Here is a 22076-nt window from a genome sequence, read left to right on the forward strand (position 1 = left end):
AGACGCCCCTGAACCTCACCGGGTTCAGACCACTGCAAGAGAAGGAAGGATACGTGAGGTCTTTTCCTTCCAGGTTACCGCAAAGGCTACGAAGGGAAGCGCTAGGGTACCGCTCTCGGCAGGGCAGCAGGAGGCTCCGAGCTTCAGCGTGCTGGACGGTTTCTCGGCGGCGTGGTGATGGTGGTGGTGGTGGTGATGATGGCGACAGTCCTGCCTCCACCAGCAGCTGCAGAAGAAAAAGGGGTAGCCTAAGGGAACTCGCCCCTGGAACCCAAACGGCAACCGGACCGCCGGACTTACTTCAAGAGCGTGCACAGCACCATGACTAGCACGCAGCCCACCACGCACAGCACCAGCGCCGTGGCCGCCGTCTGCTGCCGGTGGTTGGTCGCCACCACGGCGAGAAGGTCAGCGTGTTCGCAGCGCATCCCCACGAAGCCCGGGTGGCACCTGGGGAAGAGGAGGGCGGCGCCGGGTCAGAACCCGGGGAATGAAGAGGCAACAAAAGAAAACAAATCCTTCCCAATTTTAGCTCAGAGATAGGAGACGAGCCTAAACTCAGATTGGCAAATGTGCTTTCCAATTTTCCACGGTCAGGTTAATGTATTTAAGGTTCACGTTGCTGCCGTTCTTCCACGCAGAGATGAAGCTAGCTAGAATTTGGCTGCAGTCCGCTCATGGTACCAAAACCAAACATGGTAGATAACTGCTCGAGGAAAGAACGCAACGCTTCCTGGTAGCTTCTCGGCTTCTTGGACGAATGGATTCGATAGGAGAGACTTTTGAAGCTCGGAGAAGAAAAGGAGGACTTTTACAACAAAGTCACCAGAACAGCTAGAGATGCAGCGTTTGGTTTCAGAATGCTGGTAGAGAAGGTCAGATAGAGCTGCAGTGGGCCTTTGTAGATCTAGAAAAAAAGCATACAACTTGGTTCTGAGAGAGGAACAATGGTATTGTATGAGGAAGCCCCGAGTGACTGGTGCAGGACATGTATACTGTGAGACATGCTGTAGGTGTGACACAGAAGTTCAAGGGGATCAGCTCTGAGCCCCTTCTTGTTTGCAGTGGTGATGGACAGGCTGACAGATGAGGTCCGACAGGAATCTCCATGAACCATGATGTTCGCAGATGACATTGTGATCTGTAGTGAGAGCAGGGAGCAGGTGGAGGAAAATCTAGATGGAGGTATGCTCTGGAAAGGAGAGGAATGAAGGTTAGCTGCAGCGGGACAGGAAACGTGTGTGAATGTGACGAAGCCAGGTGGAACCGTGAGACTACGGGGAGTGGAGATCAAGAAGGTCGAGGAGTTTATAGAGGTCAACACTCCAGAGCAATGGAGAGGATGGAAAAGAGGTGAAGAAACATGTGCAAGCAAGTTGGAATGGGTGGAGAAAAAGGAAATTAAAGGTGGAGAAGACGGTGGTGAGATCAGCGATACTGTATGGTTTAGAGAAAGTGGCATTGAGGACAAGACTGGAAGCGGAGCTGGAGGTGCGATGAAGATCTTGGGGTTCTCTTTGGGAGCGAGGAGGATGGAGAGGGTCAGGAATGAGTCCATCAGAGGGACAGCACATGTTAGATGTTCTGGAGATAAAGTCAGACTGAGATGGTTTGGACGTGGACAGAGGAGGGATGGTGTAGATCTGGATGGACTACAGGAAAACCAGAGATGAAGAGGTGGGGAGGTCATGAAGTTAGCTGCTGTGAGAGGAGAAGATACAGAGAACAGGCTTATGGAGGTAGATGATTGGCTGTGGGACCAGAAGAAGAAGAAGAAGAGAGAGGACTTTTACAACAAAGTAAGACAATAAAACTTGGCCAAAACAGAGATCAGACTAAAGAGGTAATCCAAATTTCAAAACTGGAATTTGAAATTAACGCCTCCCTCTCGCCGGCCACTTGGTCCAACTCTTCCGAGGTGTTCCCAGGCCAGCCTGGAGACATAGGGTCTTCCCCGGGATCTCCTCCTAGTCGGACATGCCCGGAACACCTCACCAGGGAGGTTCTTTTGGTCACGACCCACAGCTGGTGACCATAGTTGAGGAGAGGAACGTAGACCCACCATCAAATGGATCTACTTCTTCACCAGGACAGGCCGGTAAGGAGTCCACATCACTCGATCCCTCCTTCCCTCGCTCGTGAACAAGACCCCGAGATACCTGAACTTCTCCACTTGGAGCAGGACCTCCTGCCCGACCTGGAGTAGACACTCCGCCCGTTCCCGGCAGAGAATCCTGGTCTGGGATTGGGAGGCACAGATCCTCACCCCGACCGCTTCACATTGGGCTGCGAACCTGGAGATTGCCGCCCCATGAAGCCAACAGAACCACACCATCTGCTAAAAGCAGAGACCCAATCCTGAGGTCACCAAACCGGATCCCCTCTACACCCTGTCTGCACCCATTCTGTCCATAAAAGTTACAAAGAAAATGGGTGACAAAGGACGGCCCTGGTGGAGTCCAACCCTCAGCGAAAACAAGTCCGACTTACATCCGGTACTGCAGACCCTGCTCTGGCACCGAGCATACAAGGGACAAACGGCCCCTAGCACAGGGTTCGGTAACCCGTGCTCCCGAAGCACCCCTACAGGATTCCCTGCCGGACCTGGTCCAATGCCTTCACCGGGTCCACAAAACATGTAGACTGGTTGGGGAAACTCCAACCCGCCCTCAAGGACCCTGCCGAGGGTGCGGAGCTGGTCCACTGCTCCACAACCAGGACCGAAACCACACTGCTCCTCCCTGATGAGTTTAGAATATTTGAGCATTATCATAAAAACCATTCCCAAAAAATTCAAACTCAAATTTGGCGAGTAGCCTATTGAATTAGTAGGAAATTGGGATCCTCTGTAAGCCTGGTGGAAAAGCAACGCTCCTTAGGGCCAAATATTACATGTGAGAAGAACGCTGATCATTCTTGAAAACTAGTTTTTAAAATCAGGGTGCTAAATTTGCGTCAAATGCGCCAATCTACTCGTAAGTTTGTGAACCGGACTCTAACGCCGGCATCTCACCGGTCAGAACAGACGAGTCCCACGAGAACCACGACTCCGACTACACGACTACATTTAACTCAAAAAGCGGGTGAATTATAGATGAACCCGCGGGTTGATATCTGAGGATATTCACCGCCAGCCTCTGATGGACGCCGTTTGAAGCCGTCCCTTGCGTGCATAATTCATAAAAGCATCTTCTGCGCTTTGTTCTCCGGTCGCTCCGGGCTGAAACCCCCCTGATACCGACACCGAAATGCGAGCGAACCACCGGAGTCCCATTAGATACCCAACATAGAGCGCTCAATTATCTCCATGGCCTTTTTTTTTTTTTTTTTGGGTGAGGGTCTTCGCATGAACCGCATCGACCCCTCGGGGGAAATCGGGGCGATTGTTAGCGTTCAGAACTGAGCAACTGAACTGCGGGTGAAATGTTCAGCAGCCCATAAAAGCGGAGATATCTACAGAAAGGCGGTGGTGGGGGGTTGGCGATTGCCTTCTTGTCTGGATCACCGAGCAGCATCTCTGGACTTCAGGAGGACTCACACGCAGGCCGGCGTTTCCTCCAGGATCAGGAATCGACACGTGCCGTGGAAGCAGAAGTGGCGGTGGGAGTCCGGACAGTCGTCGAAGTGGGAGCGAACCGCCGCCGCCACGAACTCTGTCGGGAGAAATTCACAAGTCAACTCCCGAGTATCTCCGCACCACGAGGTGACCTCCGCACTACGCGTGATCTGCGCAGCTTCTGCCTCCACCCCAGGAGGGAGCTGAGAAGGTCCAGAAAAGGAGATCCTCCCGGATCCGGGTTGTCCGGCTTCCCGCAGGGGCGGGCAAGATATTCCCGTCGTCAGCGGTAACCGCGGTTCGGCCGAATTCCTCCGACAACCCACGCAAACAAAGGTCAGTGTTCCACCGGCGACCCCCGGGACAGACGGGACAGTGTGGCCTTCAGGGCGGCGTGGAGACGGCGAGCTCGCACTCGCCATTCCAGAGGTAACTGGGCCGCCGGCATTGTCTGGCCCGGTGAAAGCTTTCCCTTGTGTCCTCGTCCATGTGACGCCGAGCTTCCAGGAACCCGCCCCCTCCTTCTGGATCGCATTTCTGCACCGCAGGTAGGGCTTTTTGTCGGGCATACAACTCAGGGCACTTCGGTTCACGCCCCTCTTTCACACGAAGGGGATCGTCTGACGGCCCGGAAGCGCCTGATGCCACCCCTCCGCCCCAAACGCCCCCCGGGAGGGACAGCGATCCCCTCCCTGACAAAGACGGTCAACTTACTCTTTACTGGCGGGATGTGAGACGTGGCTGTGGAATTGACAGCGTCTGTGGCATTTGTGCTGTTGGGCCCCAGGGCGGAGGTGGTGCTCCTCGTTGAGGTCCCCAGGGCGGAGGTGGTGCTCCTCGTTGAGGTCCCCAGGGCGGAGGTGGTGCTCCTTGATGAGGTCCCCAGGGTGGAGGTGGTCCTCCTCGTTGAGGTCCCCAGGGTGGAGGTGGTCCTCCTCGTTGAGGTCCCCAGGGCGGAGGTGGTGCTCCTGGCTGAGGTCCCCATGGTGGAGGTGGTTATCGGAAGTGACCAGGTGGCGTTCAGGGCCCCCGTGTGGTTCCCTTCAGTCGTCCGCGGAGCAAAGAGGGAACCTGCGGTGAACATCAGCAGGTAAAACACCAAGCAAGTCCACGGGGAGCCTTCAGAGAAACCAGAACCTCCAGCGACCCACCTCCGAGCAGAGGCGTGGGGGCGGCGTTCGCGCCCACGGGGGGGACGTCGGCGTCGATGACGGCGGCGCCGTCGCCCGGACCCGTGACGAAAGCGAAGAGCGACCCTGGAGGAGGAAGAGGAGCTCCGTCACAAGCAGGAGGTGGTCACATGACCTTCTCCTCACTCATTCACTCATGCATGGAGGCGCCGCCGCCGCCGCCAACAATAGCAACGGGGTCAAGCGTCCGCTTAAGGGATGAGACCAAAGCCCGTTACATGGACCGGTCCGCACTGACACACACACACACACACACACACTAAGCAGAGTGATGAAGAAGACAAGAAGGTGAAGAAGTTGAGAAGAAATAAAAAATGCATGGAGGTTCTGAGGAGACCGGAGGCCCCGGTGGAGCCGCCGGCGGGAACTCACCGCCGAGGAGAATCACGGCGTCCCAGAAAACCCGCGTCATGGTTCCCGTCCTGGGGGGGGTCGGGGGTCACGGGCGGGACCGGGGCATCTAACGCGGCGGGCGGTGCGGGGGCACCGGGTCTGCGGGTCTGGCGGAGATGCGGGTTTTTTTTTTTTTTTGCGGGAGCGTCCGGCGTGCACGGCGGGTCGGGCGACTTCACCGAGCTCAATGAGGAAGACTCCTGCAGGAGGAGGAACAATTAGGAAGGGGGAGGAGGAGGAGGAGGAGGAAGGGGGAGGAAGGCGGGGGAAGCCCTTCCGGTCTGGCTGCGGAGGAAAAAAAAAAAAAAACCGGAAGAGGAAAATAATCCCGACTTTGTTTTGACGTGACGTGTTTCTGCGGAGGAGGAGGTCAGCGTGCGCGCGAATGTCTTCTGTCCATCTGGGGTGAAGGAATGAATGTTTTTAGGATGAACGGATGACAGGGTGAAGACTTTTATGTCCATATGGGATGATAATAAATAGCTAGATGTCTTCTGGCTGTCTGTGATGGATGAATGAATGAATGAATGATATTTAGGATGAATATATGACAGGGTGAATGATTGTATGTCCATATTGGATGTGAATGAAAGAGTGAATGTCTTCTGTCTCTATATATGTGAATGAATGAATGAATGTTTTCTGTCTATCTGTGATGAATGAATGAATGAATGATTTTTAGGATGAATATATGACAGGGTGAATGACTGTATGTCTATATTGGATGTGAATGAAAGAGTGAATGTCTTCTGTCTCTATATATGTGAATGAATGAATGAATGAATGTTTTCTGTCTATCTGTGATGAATGAATGAATGAATGTTATTTATGATGAGCAGATGACAGAGTGAATGATTGTATTTCCATATTGGATTGATGAACAGCAGAATGTTTTTGTCGCTGTATGATAAACAGATGAATGAATAATTGTCTTCTATCTATCTGTGATGAATGAATGAACGAATGAATGATATTAATGATTAGTATATGACAGGGTGAATGACTGTATGTCCATATTGGATGTGATGAATGAGTGAATGTCCTCTTTCAATTCGATGGGTGAATTAATGAGTGAGTCCTCTGTTACTATATAAAAAATAAATGAATGAGTGAATGTTTTATGTCTATCTGTGATGAATGGATGAATGTTTTTATGATGATTGGCTGACAGGGTGAAGGCTTGTATGTCCATATTGGATGTTAATAAATAACTAAATGTCATCTGTCAATCTGTGATGAATGAATGAATGAATGAATGTTATTAATGGTGAACAGATGACAGGGTGAATGATTGTATTTCCATATTGGATGTGAATGAAAGAGTGAAATGTGAATAAATGAATGAATGAATGTTGTCTGTCTATCTGTGATGAATGAATGAATGAATGAATGACATTAATATTTACTATATGATAGGGTGAATGATTGTATGTCCATATTGGATGTGAATGAAAGAGTCAATGTCTTCTGTCTCTATATATGTGAATAAATGAATGAATGAATGAATGAATGTTGTCTGTCTATCTGTGATGAATGAATGAATGAATGATATTAATATTTACTATATGATAGGGTGAATGATTGTATGTCCATATTGGATGTGATGAATGAGTGAATGTCCTCTTTCAATACAATAGGTGAATTAATGAGTGAGTCCTCTGTTTCTATATGATAAATAAATGAATGAGTGAATGTTACATATGATGAGTGAGTGAATGGTTTTTTTCCCATATTGGATGTGAATGGATGTGTGAATGTCTTCTGTCTTTATATGACAAACAAATGAATAAGTGAAGGTTTTCTGTCTATCTGTGATGAATGAATGAATGACAGGGTAAATGGTTATATTGCCATATTGGATTGATGAAAGAGTGAATGTCTTGATAGGAGTGAATGAATGAGTGAGTCCTCTGTTTCTATGTGATAAAAAATGAATGAGTGAATTTTTTTATGTCCATCTGTGATGAATGAATGAATGAATGTTTTTAATGATGAACGGATGACAGGGTGAAGTCTTGTATTTACATATTGGATGTGAATGAATGACTGAATGTCTTCTGTCAATCTGTGATGAATGAATGAATGAATGAATGAATATTTTTATGATGAATGGATGGATGACAAAGTAAAGGGTTGTATTTCCATTTTGGATGTGAAGGAATAACTGAATGTCTTCTGTCTATCTGTGATGAATGAATGAATGAATGAATGAATGCATGAATGATGAGTGAATGACAGGGTGAAGGGTTATATTGCCATATATTACCATGAATGACTGAATGTCCTCTGTTGCTATATGATAAACAAATGAATGAATGAATGAATGAATGAATATCTTCTGTCTATATGTGATGAATGAATAAACGAATGAATGAATGAATGACAAGTGGATGAGAGAATGACTGGTTATATTTCCATATTGGATTGATGAATGAGTGAATGTCTTCTGTTGCTATATGATAAACAAATGAATGAATGAATGAATATCTTCTGTCTATATGTGATGAATGAATGAATGAATGCATGAATGAATGAATGAATATTATTCATGATGAGTAGATGACAGGGTGAATGGTTGTGTCTCCACATTGGATCTGATGAAATGCCAGTGAACAACTGGGTGAAAGTTGTGACAGCAATGAGAGGGTGAATGTTTATTTACCTCCATGTGATTCGGGCATGAATGAATGAATGAATGTTTCCTGTCTAGAAGACTCGTGAATGAACGAGTCCATGATATTTGAATGAATGTGTCTATATATATATGAATGAGTGAATTCTTTATGTGATGTGTGAATGAATGAGTGAATAATTATATGCTAAATGGTGTATGAATGAGTGAATGGTTATATTTCATTATGTAATGTGTGAATAAATGAGTGAATGAATGGATGAATGAATGAATGAGTGAATGTGTGGTCTTCTCAGGCTGCTGATAAAGTGACAATATAAATAAAAATAAAAGTTCATGTCTTCACAGACATGGATGTCGGCGGACAGCAGGAGGCGCCGTTTCCCAGGTGACGAGGAACCTCGATGGACCCGAGGCGTTCGAAGACCTGCAGGCCGAGGAGGAAAAATGATGGTGGTTCATGAAGGTGCGGCGTCTGACGCTCGAAATCATCACCTTCCATCTCCTGGAAGACATGCCATCTTCATCCAGGAGGCTTCTGGGAGGATCTACTGGGACCTCCAGCCTCTGGCCTGATGGTCATCTGGGTTCTGCTGGGATGAGGAGCAACGATCTCCTGCAAGAAGGTGCTTTGGAGAGAGTGAAGGAGAGAATGATGGACAGGAGGACGTATGGATGGATGGATGGATGAAGATCAATAAATGAATGAATGGATGGATGGATGGATGATAAACTCCAGTGGACCTAAAGTAGAGTCCCAGCGGTGCTCTGCTGCCTCCTAGTGGTTTGTGGATTTACTGCAGGTGAGTGATCAGGTCCTCATGAAACCCCCTGACCTCCTCCTCCTCCTCCTTCTTCTTCTCCTCCTTCACCTCCTCCTCCTCTTCCTCGTTGTGTCGCAGTCACAGTTCCATCTTCTGAATGAATCCTTCCCAACCTCTGAGATCTGTCAACTTCTGGTCTTCACTGCCATCTGGTGGAAGGCCATCATGTGACCCATCAGGTTGAGGACCAGAAGGTCCTCAGTACCCTGTGCTCTGAAGTTCTCCTTGAAGAGCTGGTTCACGCAGTGATGAATATTAACAAGGCTTAATATTTTGAAGAAACATCTGCAATGATTACCTTCCTGGTTCTGATGCAGGGGGGCAACCAGGTTCTCTCCATGTTCTCCTCACAGAGCACCTCAGGAGCAGGTCGTGAATTAATGAATACTACTACTACTATGGACACACATGCACGTGCACGTGCACCAATAGAACTTGTGAACATACATCACTGGAGAGGCGACAGTGAGGAGGCTGCCCCCTGCAGGGGCCAGGGAGCAGTGGCCCTTGCTCAAGGACACCTTGGCATCTCCTGGGCACTGCCAAGGTGCCCTTGCTCAAGGGCACATTAGGAGATGAAGCAGGTGCCTCTTCAGCCATGGGTCCAGACCTCCTTGTGGAGTGGCCAAAGCAGGGAACAATACTTGTAGGAATAACCGTGAGGATGATGATGGTAACAGCAACTCTTCTTGTTCTTTTTCTTTGGGCTTTTCCCCTCAGGGGTCTCCACAGGGAATCCACCTTCCCAGTCTACCCCTCTTCTCTGGATCCTCCTCTCTCGCACCAACTAGCTTCATATCCTCTCTCGTGACGTCCATCCATCTTCTCTTTGGTCTTCTTCCTCCAGACCTCCAATCCATCATCCGTCTGATGGACTCATTCCTGATCCTTTCCATCCTGGTTGAAGAGAATCTCTGCAACCTCCAGCTCTGCCTTCTGTCTTTTGGTCAACAGCAATAATAAAATTAAAATAATGATAATGAAAACAAACAAGATAATAATAACAAAAATAATAATTATTATTATTATAATGATAACAATGAAAATGACAAGACTACTAATAATAAAAATAATAACAATATTCCGATCATGATGATGATGACAACAGCAATTATAAAATTAAAAGAATGATAATGACAACAAACAACATAATGATAATAACACTATTAATATTACTATTACTATTACTACTTCTAATAATAATAATAATAATAATACGTTGATGATGAAGATGATATTGATGACAACAGCAATAATGACATTAAAATGATAATAATAATGACAACGAACAAGATAATAATAATAATGATAATAATAATAATAATAATGATAGTAATAATAATAATATTGATGATGATGATAATAATAATGATAATAACAATACGTTGATGATGAAGATGATGGTGATGACAACAGCAATAATAACATTAAAATAATAATAATGATGACAACGAACAAGATAATGATAATAATAATGATAATGATGATGATGATAATAATAATAATAATAATAATAATAATAATAATAATAATAATGATAATACGTTGATGATGAAGATGATATTGATGACAACAACGGCAATAATGACATTATAATAATAATAATAATAATGACAACGAACAAGATAATGATGATAATAAAAATAATAACAACAATAATAATAATAACAAGTATCATTATTATTATTATATTAAAGATAATAATAATAATATAAATATAAATATTATTATTATTATTATACGTTGATGAAGATGATGGAAATGATAACAACAGCAATAATAACATTAAAATAATAATAATGACAACGAACAAGATAATGATACTAATACTAATACTAATACTACCACTACTACTAATAATAATAATAATAATAATAATAATAATAACGACGGGACTCCCTGCGCGTGGTCGTGATTGGTCGCGCGGCCGCGGCCAATCACGGGAGAGCTCGGGCGTCACACGCACGGCCCCGTGCGTGAGAGGAGCCGTCCGGTGACCGTCGGGTCTCCATCCTCCTCTCCGGTCCGACGGTTCCACGATGGCCCACGCACCGCGACACCAGGTAAGCGAGTGACGTGGGATCCTGACTTATGACGTCACTGCAGAGACGTCTTCCACTCGAGAACCCACGGGGTTCCAAGTGCACGTGCGCGCAGTGCACTTTCTGCGTGTTTTACTGCGAGTTTTCAAGAAGGGTGTGTGTGCGTGGGTATGACTCCATTATGTGCGTGTGCGCGTGCCCCAGAGGACTCCGTTCCGTGTGTGTGTGTGTGTGTGTGTGTGCGTGTGTGTGCGTGGATGCACGTGTGTGTGTCCGTGTGTGTGTGTGTGTGAGCGCGTGGAGGACGCCTATACTATGTGTGTGTGTGTGTTTGTGCACATGCAAGCATATCAACCTTCTTACCCTCTGTGTGTGTGTGTGTGTGTGTGTGTGTGTATGTGTCTCAATGGGTTGTGTGTAACTGCCTTGTGTGTCTGTTTGTGCGCATGTGTGCATGCACGTGGGTCTGTTTGTGTGTTTTGTTTGTGTATGTGCATTTGTGGGTATTTCTAACGCCTGACCCGTGTGTGTGTGTGTGTGTGCGCGTGTGTGTGTGTGAGTGTGTGTCTTTGCATTTTTGTGTACGTGCATGTGTGTCTGTTGGCCTGTATGCATGCGTGTATGTGTGTGTGTGTGTGTGTGTGTATGTATGTGTGTGTGAGTGTGTGTCTTTCCTTTTTTGTGTACACGCATGTGTGTCTTTTGGCCTGTGTGTGTGTGTGTGTGTGTGTGTGTATTTTGTATATGTGCATGTGTGTCTGTATGCCTATGTGTGTTCGTTACTGTGCATTGCATGTGTGTCTGTTGGCCCTATATGCATGCATGTATATATATATATGTGTGTGTGTGTGTGTGTGTGTGTGTGTGTGTGTGTGTGCGCGTGTGTGTGTGTGAGTGTGTGTCTTTGCATTTTTGTGTACGTGCATGTGTGTCTGTTGGCCTGTATGCATGCGTGTGTGTGTGTGTGCGCGTGTGTGTATGTATGTGTGAGTGTGTGTCTTTCCTTTTTCGTGTACACGCATGTGTGTCTGTTGGCCTGTGTGTGTGTGTGTGTGTGTGTGTATTTTGTGTATGTGCATGTGTGTCTGTATGCCTATGTGTGTTCGTTACTGTGCATTGCATGTGTGTCTGTTGGCCTTTATGCATGCATGTATATACGTGTGTGTGTGTGTGTGTGTGTGTGTGTGTGTGTGTGTGTGTGTGTGTGTGCGCTCTGTCAGAGCAGCCCTGTGACCCTGGTGCTGATGGTGACCTCGGCCTCCGTCGGAGGGACCCTCCAGTACGGCTACAACCTGGCCATCATGAACGCCCCCACCTTGGTGAGTATCTTTGTCACCATGGCAACAGAACCCAACCAGATCCAGATCCAGAAGATCGACGTCCACGTGGGTTTGTAATGTTTCTTCTGTCCATCAGAAGGTAATGAGTGTCCAACCCTCCCCGGTTTGACGCTCCTCTGTAAACCCAGTTAGCTATTTGACCCCTTCGCCCTCCACAGTTCATCCAGACCTTCATCAACCAGACATTCCTGGAGCGCTGGGACCTCCAGCTGGAGGACTACCAGGTGACGCTGCTCTGGACAATCATTGTCTCCATCTTCTCCCTGGGCGGCCTGGTGGGCGCCCTCGTCGCCGGGCCCATGACCATCCGCTTCGGGAGGTAACAGGGGGGCGGGTTGTGGAGATGTTTGCTGCTTGGAGAAGGTTAATGATCCTCCTGGAGTCGAGGAAGGAACATCTAACATCTCACGGGTTGTTAATGATCTCCGCTCATCTCCTTGTTCTTCTCGTCTCATTCACCTCGCTCCTTTTTATGTAACTTCTCAACGGTTTGATGGTCATTGTCCTTCCTTTCCTTGTTCCTGCTCCCCTCAGAGGTCACCGCAGCCAATCATCTACCTCCGTCTAACCCTCTCCTCTGCATCTTCTTCTGTCACACCAACTAACTTCCCGTCCTCCTCGCCTCCATCCACAAACCTCCTCTCTGGTGTTCCTCCAGACCTCCTGGTTGGCAGCTCCAATCTCTGCATCCTTCTTCCCATCCTTATCCACCATCCCTCCTCTGTCCAAACGTCCGACGTCTACCATGTTCTCGATCCTCTCCATCCTCCTCGTTCCCGAGGAGAAGCTCCACACCTTGATCTGCGCTGCCTCCATCTCTGCCTCCTCAGTGTCTCCAAACAAGAACACAAGAAGGGGCCCGGAGCTGTTCCCAGATGTAGTCCCACCTCCACCTTGAACTTCTCTGTCACACCTCGGCACTGTCTCGCAGCTTGCATACATGTTCTGCACCCCTTCTCTGCCTCGCCAGACTTCTTCTGACCTTCCGTGTACTTCTCTACCAGCATTCTCAAAGCAAATACCGCATCTGTAGTACTCCTTCAAGGCAACATACTGCACTGGTAGTACTCTTATTTACAAAGTTGTGCTATGTAGAGTCATTCTGCGTCTCCTTAGACCAATGATTTCAAGGATTCCTTGTTTCTGGCTTTGCTGACTCTTGCCTTCCTCTCTTCCCCGAAGGAAGAAGTGCCTGCTGCTTAACAACGTGTTCCTCCTGAGCGGCGCCCTCCTGGCTTTGACCAGCCGAACCGCACGATCCTTTGAGATGATCATTATTTCCCGCGTCCTGGTGGGGATCAACGCAGGTATGGCCGCTACCACCGGCAGAGCTGCAGAGAGACAGCAGACTGAGTCCGCACCCTCTCGCAGGAATCAGCATGAACGTCCAGCCCATGTATTTTGGGGAGAGTGCGCCGAAGCATCTGAGGGGGGCCGTCTCCCTGTCCTCCGCCGTCTTCACGGCCTTCGGGGTGGTCTTAGGACAAGTGGTGGGACTCAGGTGACTCCCGCCGACGTGTTCAGTCAGACCGTCCGACGGACGAGACCCCGGTAACACTCCCCGTCTTTTGTCCAAAGAGAGATTTTGGGCAGCGAGTCAACTTGGCAGTACCTCCTCGCCAGCAATGCCATTCCCGGATTTATCCAGCTCCTCACCCTGCCGTGGTTCCCAGAGAGTCCCCGGTACCTGCTCATCGACAAAGGGGACAAGGAGGCCTGTATCAAAGGTGGCTACCCCCAGGACTGCCATGTTGCCTCTCCACTTGAGAGAACAGATATAGTAAGATACGGAATATGAGCTTCCGGGCAAGGCAAGAAATACCTGACCATTGCATCACTCCCACGAGAAGGGTGGAGGACATACAACTTTGGTTTTAGGTGTAGCTGACAACTCTTGCTCTCAGGGTTGCCAAGGAAAAGATACAACAGCCTTGTTTCTAGGGTCTGTGGAGACCAGGGCCAGAGTGGTCACAGAGGTGTCCAGCTTCAAGCAGTGTTAGGGAAGTATCTGGAAGGAGACACATGGTTGTTTGCAGTCAGAGCAGGTAGAGGGCGGCTGTGATGGGCTGGTGGTCCGGTCCTGGTACGTACCCCGAGTGATCCCTGTTAGAGGCAAAGTTAATGGGACTGAGTCCACTGAGTCTGTTTTTCAGTGACATGTCAAACATCATCTGTGACAAGGAAGTGTTTCTCTGGTCGGGACTCATCGTACCAAACCACACGACACCAGATGCTCGTGTTAGCAGCTAAAGTAACATAACAACAGAACAAGTTCTGCTACCCGTAGGTTACTTCTGTGCTGTAGCCTGAGTGAAAACCTGACACCAGAGGTTCTAATTAAAAGCCGGTTCTTCTCCTGCTCAGCTCTGAGGCGCCTGCGGGGCTGCGAGGTCCAAAACAGCGAGCTGGCCGAGATCCTGCAAGAACAGGCTGAAACCAGGGGCCTGCGACCGCGCCGGCCCTGGGAGCTGTTCACCGACCGCTCCGTCCGCTGGCAGCTCATCTCCGTCATGGTCATCAGCAGCGCCATGCAGCTCTGCGGTAACGACTCGGTAAGGAGGCCCGGGAGCAGGCTCCGGACCGGTGAGCAGGGGGCGGGAAGCTCTGCAACACAACACGGCAGGATCCGTGTCGGCGTCCAGAACACGATCAGGTGTTCCAGCCACGGGATCCACTGGCAGGGTGATTGGAAACACGAGAAGTTCCATCAGCTGGTCTTCAGGCCGGTTAATAATGAATGACGGCGAAGAGGCCGGGCAGGTGGAGGCTCTGGAGGGGAGGTGTAGCCTAGGGCTTGTTGGAGATTTCTCCACCTTCCAGATGAATGTCAACATTTCTGTGCAGATTTAGGACACTGAGATTTAGCTTCAACTGCTTTGTGGAAAAAAAAAAAAAAAACCCACACCAGCCTCAATCAGCTTATTATCAACTGAAGTCCACTAAGCCCTCCAAACCTACGGGTACACGTGTATGTGCATGTGTGGTTCTTCAGCACCTTCTCCCCCTCTCGCCCCCCCCCCAGATTTACTTCTACGCGGCGTACGTGTTCAAGGAGGCCGGCTTATCGAATGATACCATCCAATACGTCACCGTCGGCACCGGCGCCTGCGAGTTCAGCGCCTGCATCGTGTGTGTGAGTACGTCGGGTTATGTAAGCAGGGCCTGGATTCCTGGGGCGGCTCAGCACCCAGCGCTGGGCTATCAGAACCCCCCTCCGATTCTGCAGCAGGTTCCTTTGTTTCACACGTATCTGGTAACATTTGACAGTAAAGCATACTTTACCTGCATCTTCTGCCCTGCTGTTCTCCCAAGTGGTACAACCCTGTGGACTTTGAATACATGTACTTCCCGATTGAAGTACTCTGATGATCCAGCATTAGAAGTTTGGAATTTGCTTGACTCCACGGTGCACATACTGTTTTTGATTGAGATGTTCCTCAGGCTTGAGAACGATCCCACCAGGTTCCACCTTCTGCCCCTGAGAACCGCAGAGACACTCTTAGATTCCCTCCCCAGTGTCTGATATATTTGCACTATTTCAGAACCTGCTGATCGAGCGCAAAGGTCGCAGGTTCCTGCTGATGGGAGGCTTCATCCTCATGACCATGTGGGCTGTGGTCTTCACCGTGGCTTTGTCCTTCGAGGTATTTGTCTTTCTGATCGTCAGTGATCTCGAAAAGCATACGTGTTTCGCTCCCGAGCTGAGGGAGTCCCAGTATTTGGCTTGATGTTGGCGAGGGGAACCGAGTACTTACAAATACTCCTCTGTCCGAGCAGCACTACGTGTCCTGGATGCCGTACCTGAGCATGACCTGCATCTTCACCTACATCCTCAGCTTCGGCATGGGACCAGGTCAGCCCGGCTCCTTCTCACGCTTCGGTTTTTGTCCGTCCTCGCCGGGCAAAGTCTTGGGAATTCCAAAAAAATAAAAGACAAAGAACAAATGTGAATATTTCGATAGGTTAAAAGGGGTTACGGCTGCTGATTCTACTTCCTGGTTCTACTTCACAACACCTTCATCGGCCACCTTAAACTGCTTCTCTTTCCCAGCCCTGGTTGCTCGTTCCTGTGATCGAGGCAAACTGGTGGTAACCGTGGTAACCATAGTGATCTGATTTAAGGAAAAACGTCCTTCGGATAGCTCATTGTTTAAGGGACTATGAGCCGCCTTCTTCTTCTTCTTCTTCTTCTTCTTCTTCTTCTTCTTCTTCTAACACATCTTTGGACTTCCTGTCTGAAAGAGACCGTTTTGTCAGCTGCAGCAGTTCGTTGATCCAGATCGTTAATCATCCAAAACCCCGATCAACAAGCTAATCAGCGGCCTTCTGACGGATTCATGAAAAATGTGGGTTTTTTTAAATTGTCCAACATGAATTAAATAATTTCCTGCTTTTATTGTGAAGGGCTGGGTTTCCTGTTAAGAGCTTTACTCGGATGACCTGAAGATGTTTGGATTAAACCCCCATCGGTTCCTGGAAACCGTCACCGGCACTTTGTACCTGAAACCCAGCAGTGTCATTCATTCTTTCACCTCTGACCCCCTGACTTGTACCTTTACTAAGTGCCATCCTGTGACGTGAGACTCAAGAGATGTATTTCCCGGGACAATACTTAGCAATTTGTGTGTTCTCCCCCAGCCGGGGTGACCGGCGTTCTTCCCACGGAGATCTTCAACCAGGCGGCTCGGCCCGCGGCCTACATGATTGCCGGTTCCATGATGTGGCTCAACCTCTTCTTCATCGGCATGATCTTCCCATTCCTGGTGGTCAGTCTGTTCGTCCATCTGTGTGTGTGTGATGCTTGGGCTTGGAGTTTACACTACAACACCTCTAGAGGGTAGACAACAGTTTTCTATAAAACCCTAGAACATGCAAGGACCCCACTCACCGTTCTCCTCAGCACGATGCCGCCTCCTTATGGTCAAACAAGAGAAATGAAGAGAAATTAATAGGTAGACCATCGTAGCTCCAAGAACTCTTAGACCCAAAATTATTTCAAAGAACTCTTAGAACACCCCCATATCTCAAGGAACTCTTAAACCCCATCATACCTCAAAGGGCTCTTAGAACCCCATGATATCTGGAGGCACTCTTAGGACCCCATCATATCGCAAAGAAGTCTAGGAACCATCTTGGAACTATCAAAGCAATTATTGTATCACGTCAGCTATTAGCATGTAGCTGTTAGCCAAATAGGTACTGGTCGTAAAAGAGATCATTAGTGCCTCTCTGTCTCGACAACACCTTCTATTCTGCCAGGGTCGAGGCAGAAGGCCGCCTATGTTTATTATCGGATTTCTGCGCAAGGGAAAGACCGTTGTCTCAGATGTTGTACTCCTGAGAATGACTGTATTGGCACTCCTTCATTGATGAAAGCGACCAAGCGAGAACCTGACCCTGGTCTCCTCCCGGCCTCCAGAGTGAACTCGGTCAGTACTGCTTTGTACCTTTCGGCGCCGTCTGCCTGCTGTCTGCGCTCTACGTGGGCATCTTCCTGCCGGAGACCAAGGGCAAGTCCTTGTCGGACATCAGCGCGGAGTTCCGGCGGCTCAACTTCAAGGGCCAGGATGGAGCTGGAGTCTCCTCGCAGTACCAGCTGGGCGAGGTCTGCGCCTCCACCGCCTTGTAGGAAAACTCCTGCCGCCGGAGATCAGGACCTGTTGTCCAGAGACTCGAGTTTGCCTGTCTGTCTGTCCGATCTGAGTTCAATAAAAAGCGCCTTGAACCCCCAAGTTCAGCTCGTGTGAGTTTCAATCTGGACCTCCAGAAGAAGGAGCAACCAGCAGGTGATGGAGAACAGTCATGAGGGACGGATCCTAGATCTGGTGTTGGGTTGTGTTCTCCTTCTTGGGTTCCTTCTGGGATTTCCCTTCATGGTCTCCTGTCTGGGTTCTGTCCATGTTGTACCCTTCTTATCTCCATTCTCTTCAAGGCTCTCCTGTATTGGATCTCAGTGTCCTCCCTCCAGGTTCTCCTGCGTTGGTTCTGCCTGTTTGTGTTCTCCTTCTTGGTTTCTCTCGGTTTGTTTCCTCCATGTTCTCCTCTCAGTTCAAAAACAGCAACTGGTCAAACCCCTCCTCCCACCCCAGGAACAGCCGTGATTGGCTGCAGCCCTCGTCTCCGGTGTGTAGTTAATGAATGAAGGTAGCTCTTAGACCGTGAAGGTGTGATACGTAATAACATGGACAGCGAACACCTCGTCACAGGGAACTCACCCGATGTTCCAACGGACCGCTGACGTCAATTACATGAGCGCAGATCTGTCCCCGGACGCTCACACAGTCCAACTCTGACTGTGCGGAGAAGTTTCTGGGGAGACAGAACCAGACCAAGCAACGACTGTCCGGAACCCGGCGGAGAAACCGGCCTGGTTCAGCCGTTCTGGTCCGTTCCTGCTGTCTGCTGGTCCATGTCATTTACGTCAAAACATGCCGATCTTGTCCTAACAGCATTAATGTTGAACCCGAGTCTGTGGATGTGTAACCGCCGCCGAGCTCGCGCTGTATAAAGAGGGCCAGCACTCTCCACATAGACCCATCTCTGAAGCCTGCAGACACCATGGAGGGCCTTGCAGACAAGGTGGGCCAGAACTTACTCAGCACCACTCTCTCTTTGTCAGAACAGAAAGCAGCACCTGGAAGGGAACGGTACCGTTGGACATTGTCAGGTGTTGGTGATTCAAGCTACAATATTCAGCTTACCTTTTCAGTTTTCTTTATTTGAGACATTTCTCCACGGGAACAGGGTTACCTCGGAGTTAGACGCTGATATACGTCTGGGGGTTTGAGAACGTTTTGCTGTTAGTAGAACCTTTACACAACCCATCGGACCTCAGCTCCTAGGATCATTTTAGCTCCAGCATTTTAGCTCCAGCTCCAAGGCAGGGTCTGTTTGCAGTTCCAGATGAAGTCAAAGGTACTCGGTGATTGTCTTGCGAGTACAACTTGTAGACTGCAGGGCACCATTTTTTAAAAACCGATCGTGTTTTTGTCAGGACAAGAAGGTCAAAATACATCAGTCGTTAGCAAAGAGTGGGGTTCTTCAGTGCAAGGAGAAGATAAAAACACTTGAACCATCTGTTAGCGGTTATTATTCCAAGGCGCTGAGGCAGCCTCCACCTTCGTGTCATCCTTGTCGTCATCTTGGAGGCGCTGGTCGCTGCTTCGGGAAGGCGAAACTCAAAGGTCCCCCAAGGAGACCGGGAGTTCCCTCGGTTAGTGTACCGAGGAGAACTCTGGTCGTCCCGTCTGTTGCTAACCTTCCCCTTCCTGGTCTTGTTGCCCCTCAGCTGCGGTTTTGGAGGCTCTACCTGCTGGCGGCGATTCTGGGAACCGGAGGGTCCTTCCAGTACGGCTTCCAGGTCTCGGTCATCGCCTCTCCAGCCGAGGTGAGAGTCGGACAGTTGGACGCCTGTATGGTTGACGGCCGGGTGGAGTGAATGCCTGAACGGCTGAATCTAAGAACCGTGATCTTGGAGCGCCGCCTTTGCCCCCCGTAGCACGTGCAGCGGTTCGTGAACCTCACCTGGTCGGGGCGGTACGGCACGCCGCTGGAGGAGTCCACCAACCAGCTCATATGGTCCTTCATGGTGGCGGTGCTCAGCCTGGGGGCCTGGGCCGGAGCCCTGCACAGCGGCAGCCTGCCCGTCACCTATGGACGGTAAGAAGCAGGAACATGAACACCAGCGCCTTCACCGCAAGAACCCGGTAGAACACAAGGGGTTGGCAGGGGATTAGAAGCTCAGCTCGGGAGAAGCGTGGATCCTCCAGAGGCCGGGCGAAGGAGCACCTTTGACTCCCGTCGTCGTCTTCTGACCCGACAGGAAAAAGGCCCTTCTCTTCAACAACGTGGTCGCAATGGTCGCCGCTCTTCTGATGCTCCTCAGTCGAACAGCCGGCTCTTTTGAGATGATACTGCTGGGGAGAATCCTCTACGGATACAACATTGGTAGGACCTGATGGTGTGTGTGTGTGTGTGTGTGTGTGTGTTGGATACATACATTTGTTGTCCTGCCTCCCTCTGCAGGTTTGGGCCTCAGTGTTCACCTCATGTACCTGGGGGAAAGTTCTCCAAAGCACCTCCGCGGTTTCCTCACTCTCACCAGCTCCATCTTCATCGGACTGGGGAAAGTTACGGGCCAGATCATCGGCATCAAGTAAGAGCCCACCTCCTCGGCACAAAGGTCATCCGCCCGAGGCGCTTTTGACGCGACGAGCATCACAGGTGCTGCTCTTCTGCTGGTCGCCGCCTGCAGGGAAATCATGGGCACGGAGGAAATGTGGCCGTACCTCCTGGCCATCAGCGGCGTCCCCGCCATCCTGCAGTTTGTCTCGTTGCTCTTCTTCCCCGAGGCGCCGCGGTACCTTTACATCGACAGAGGAGACACCGAAGGCGCCAAAAGAGGTGAGGAAGAAATCATGCCGAATGATGTTGAGGTCACCGAGCGGAGGTGGCTCCTGGCACAGAAGGTCCTTGCGGCGTCTCCTAACGGCGCCTGTCCACCTGGAAGCTCTGCAGTGGCTGTGGCAGCAGGAGGACCTGAAGCTGGAGCTGGATGACATGGAGAGGGAGCGGGAGGGCGCTCAGGGCCAGAAGGCCCGGACGGTGAAGGACGTGTTGACGTCGCGCTGCGTCCGCTGGCAGCTGTTGACCCTGGCGTTGCCCTGCGCCGGCGTCCAGCTCTGCGGCATCAACGCCGTACGTCTACGCCACCGAACCGTACCTCCGCCTCCACCCGGAGGTCCTCGGCCCCTCTTGCTTGACACCGTCCCCTCTTGCAGCTGTACTTCTACGCCTTCGACATCTTCCGGGAGTCGGGGGTCCCCGAGGACCAGATGCACTACCTGGCCATCGGCGTGGGGGCAACGGAGCTCATCACCATTACGCTGTGTGTGAGTGTCCCCCTGCGGCCTGCGGTGGAGGTGGACTCTCGGCACGAGTTCGTAGGCAATGTTCTGAGGAGGCAGCTCTTCTGGGGTCACCCGTGTAGAGATACATATCGGCGCCACTTTGCAAGAGGGCTCTGGTTCGGTGGACAGATAGAAGGTAACCCCCGGGTGTCTGCGCCCTTCCAGTCTTTCCTGATAGACCGGGCCGGCAGGAAGAAGCTCATGGGCTACGGGTACCTCCTGATGGGCGTCACCATGTGCGCGCTCACCGCCATGCTGTCCATGAAGGTAGTCCCTCCCCCGGCACATGCAGAGCGCCTCCCGCCTTGTCGTAACCCTGCGCCGTCCCTCGCAGCACCTGGCCGGTTGGATCCCCTACGTCAACATCGCCCTGATCTTCTGCCTCATCTGCATCTACGGCCTCGGACCCTGTGAGTTTCTGGTCCCGTCCTTCTCCTTTTGGTTTCCCGATTGAGTCCACGTTGAGATGAACGGTATCTTTCAGCCGGCGTGTCCATGGCGCTACCGGCTGACCTCTTCCTGCAGGCGTGGCGCCCTTCGGCCTACATGATCAGCGGGACCATCAACTGGCTGGGGATGTTCTTCGTGGGGATGTTCTTCAGCTACGTGGTGGTGAGAACATACCTCCAACTTCTCCATGTACCTTTCGATGGGACCCTGCAGGTTCAAATATGCCCCCCGCAGGACGGACTGGGCCAGTTCTGCTTCCTGATTTTCGTGATCTACTGCGTCGTGAGCGCCGGGTTCCTGCTGCGCTTCGTCCCGGAGACCAAGGGGAAGACGATGGTGGAGATCACAAAGGACTTCGACAGACTCAACTTCGGCACCACGAAGCCGGAGATGGAAACCAGGCTCTGATTGGAGTCGGGGACTTTCTGGAGTTCATGAGAAGACCGACCTTGTTTGTAAATAAGACCCTGGGACTGCTGAGCAACCAAACGTAGAGGAACTAAACAACTTCTTCGGCTTCTCCTTCCCCGCGCCCCTGCAAGGGCGAGAACCTCCCGCTCATGGCAGAACCTCGGAAGCTCAGGGTACTCCAGGTTCCTCCAGCGGTCCGGACATACCCTACGCTTTCCGGACAACGAAGCTACAACGGAGACACGATTGACTGACGAACCCGTGAACGCTGTTAATTTTCGTCTCGTCCGAACGCTTTCCTTGTCGGCGTGGTGACGGATCATAGAACA

At 50.1% G+C, this 22076-nt stretch overlaps 3 protein-coding genes across 5 annotated transcripts in view; 2 read left to right on the top strand and 1 right to left on the bottom strand.

The window, feature by feature from the left end:
• Window positions 1–5308, bottom strand: part of tgfa (transforming growth factor, alpha) — a 5959-nt gene extending 651 nt beyond the window's left edge. Inside the window, exons 1-7 of the mRNA XM_086168430.1 lie at window positions 5119–5308; window positions 4708–4812; window positions 4271–4627; window positions 3539–3653; window positions 301–450; window positions 111–226; window positions 1–32 (exon numbers count right to left, since the gene is read on the bottom strand). The exon at window positions 1–32 is cut by the window's left edge and continues 651 nt beyond it. Coding sequence (XP_086024556.1) covers window positions 25–32; window positions 111–226; window positions 301–450; window positions 3539–3653; window positions 4271–4627; window positions 4708–4812; window positions 5119–5158 — 891 coding nt within the window. The 5' untranslated portion in view covers window positions 5159–5308 and the 3' untranslated portion in view covers window positions 1–24. The remainder of the gene's footprint in view (window positions 33–110; window positions 227–300; window positions 451–3538; window positions 3654–4270; window positions 4628–4707; window positions 4813–5118) is intronic.
• Window positions 5309–10567: 5259 nt separating this feature from the next.
• LOC147221872 (solute carrier family 2, facilitated glucose transporter member 11-like) lies at window positions 10568–17667 on the top strand. Of its 3 annotated transcripts, none has more exons than XM_086168283.1 (12): window positions 10568–10658; window positions 11858–11956; window positions 12136–12296; window positions 13160–13284; window positions 13349–13478; window positions 13556–13704; window positions 14342–14529; window positions 15000–15110; window positions 15520–15621; window positions 15755–15830; window positions 16616–16743; window positions 17397–17667. In XM_086168283.1, the coding sequence occupies exons 1-12, from the start codon at window positions 10635–10637 to the stop codon at window positions 17604–17606; spliced, it is 1503 nt and encodes a 500-aa protein (XP_086024409.1). In that variant the 5' UTR covers window positions 10568–10634; the 3' UTR covers window positions 17607–17667. The 3 variants fall into 3 exon arrangements, with proteins under 3 accessions (XP_086024409.1, XP_086024410.1, XP_086024412.1); XM_086168284.1 differs by having other exon boundaries at window positions 10587–10658; window positions 11863–11956; XM_086168286.1 differs by lacking the exon at window positions 10568–10658 and having other exon boundaries at window positions 11931–12056.
• An 868-nt stretch (window positions 17668–18535) lies between these two features.
• Window positions 18536–21943, top strand: LOC147221873 (solute carrier family 2, facilitated glucose transporter member 11-like). The gene is made up of 12 exons (XM_086168748.1): window positions 18536–18556; window positions 19266–19364; window positions 19476–19636; window positions 19800–19924; window positions 20003–20132; window positions 20232–20380; window positions 20487–20674; window positions 20758–20868; window positions 21052–21153; window positions 21221–21296; window positions 21371–21498; window positions 21571–21943. The coding sequence occupies exons 1-12, from the start codon at window positions 18536–18538 to the stop codon at window positions 21742–21744; spliced, it is 1464 nt and encodes a 487-aa protein (XP_086024874.1). The 3' UTR covers window positions 21745–21943.
• The last annotated feature ends 133 nt before the right edge of the window (window positions 21944–22076 follow it).

The sequence above is a fragment of the Fistularia commersonii genome, chromosome 21, assembly GCF_037954325.1.
Source record: "Fistularia commersonii isolate RoL2024-O1a breed Wild chromosome 21, RoL_Fcom_v1.0, whole genome shotgun sequence".
In the NCBI taxonomy this organism is placed as follows: domain Eukaryota; kingdom Metazoa; phylum Chordata; class Actinopteri; order Syngnathiformes; family Fistulariidae; genus Fistularia; species Fistularia commersonii.

Excerpts from the sequence above, each read along its gene's own strand:
- LOC147221873 (XM_086168748.1), top strand. The coding sequence starts at position 18,536 with ATGGAGGGCCTTGCAGACAAG. Across the intron at positions 18,557-19,265 it reads TGGAGGGCCTTGCAGACAAG|CTGCGGTTTTGGAGGCTCTA; the intron begins GTGGGCCAGAAC and ends GTTGCCCCTCAG. Across the intron at positions 20,381-20,486 it reads CACCGAAGGCGCCAAAAGAG|CTCTGCAGTGGCTGTGGCAG; the intron begins GTGAGGAAGAAA and ends TCCACCTGGAAG.
- LOC147221872 (XM_086168283.1), top strand. The coding sequence starts at position 10,635 with ATGGCCCACGCACCGCGACACCAG. Across the intron at positions 11,957-12,135 it reads TCATGAACGCCCCCACCTTG|TTCATCCAGACCTTCATCAA; the intron begins GTGAGTATCTTT and ends CGCCCTCCACAG. Across the intron at positions 13,705-14,341 it reads CAAGGAGGCCTGTATCAAAG|CTCTGAGGCGCCTGCGGGGC; the intron begins GTGGCTACCCCC and ends TCTCCTGCTCAG.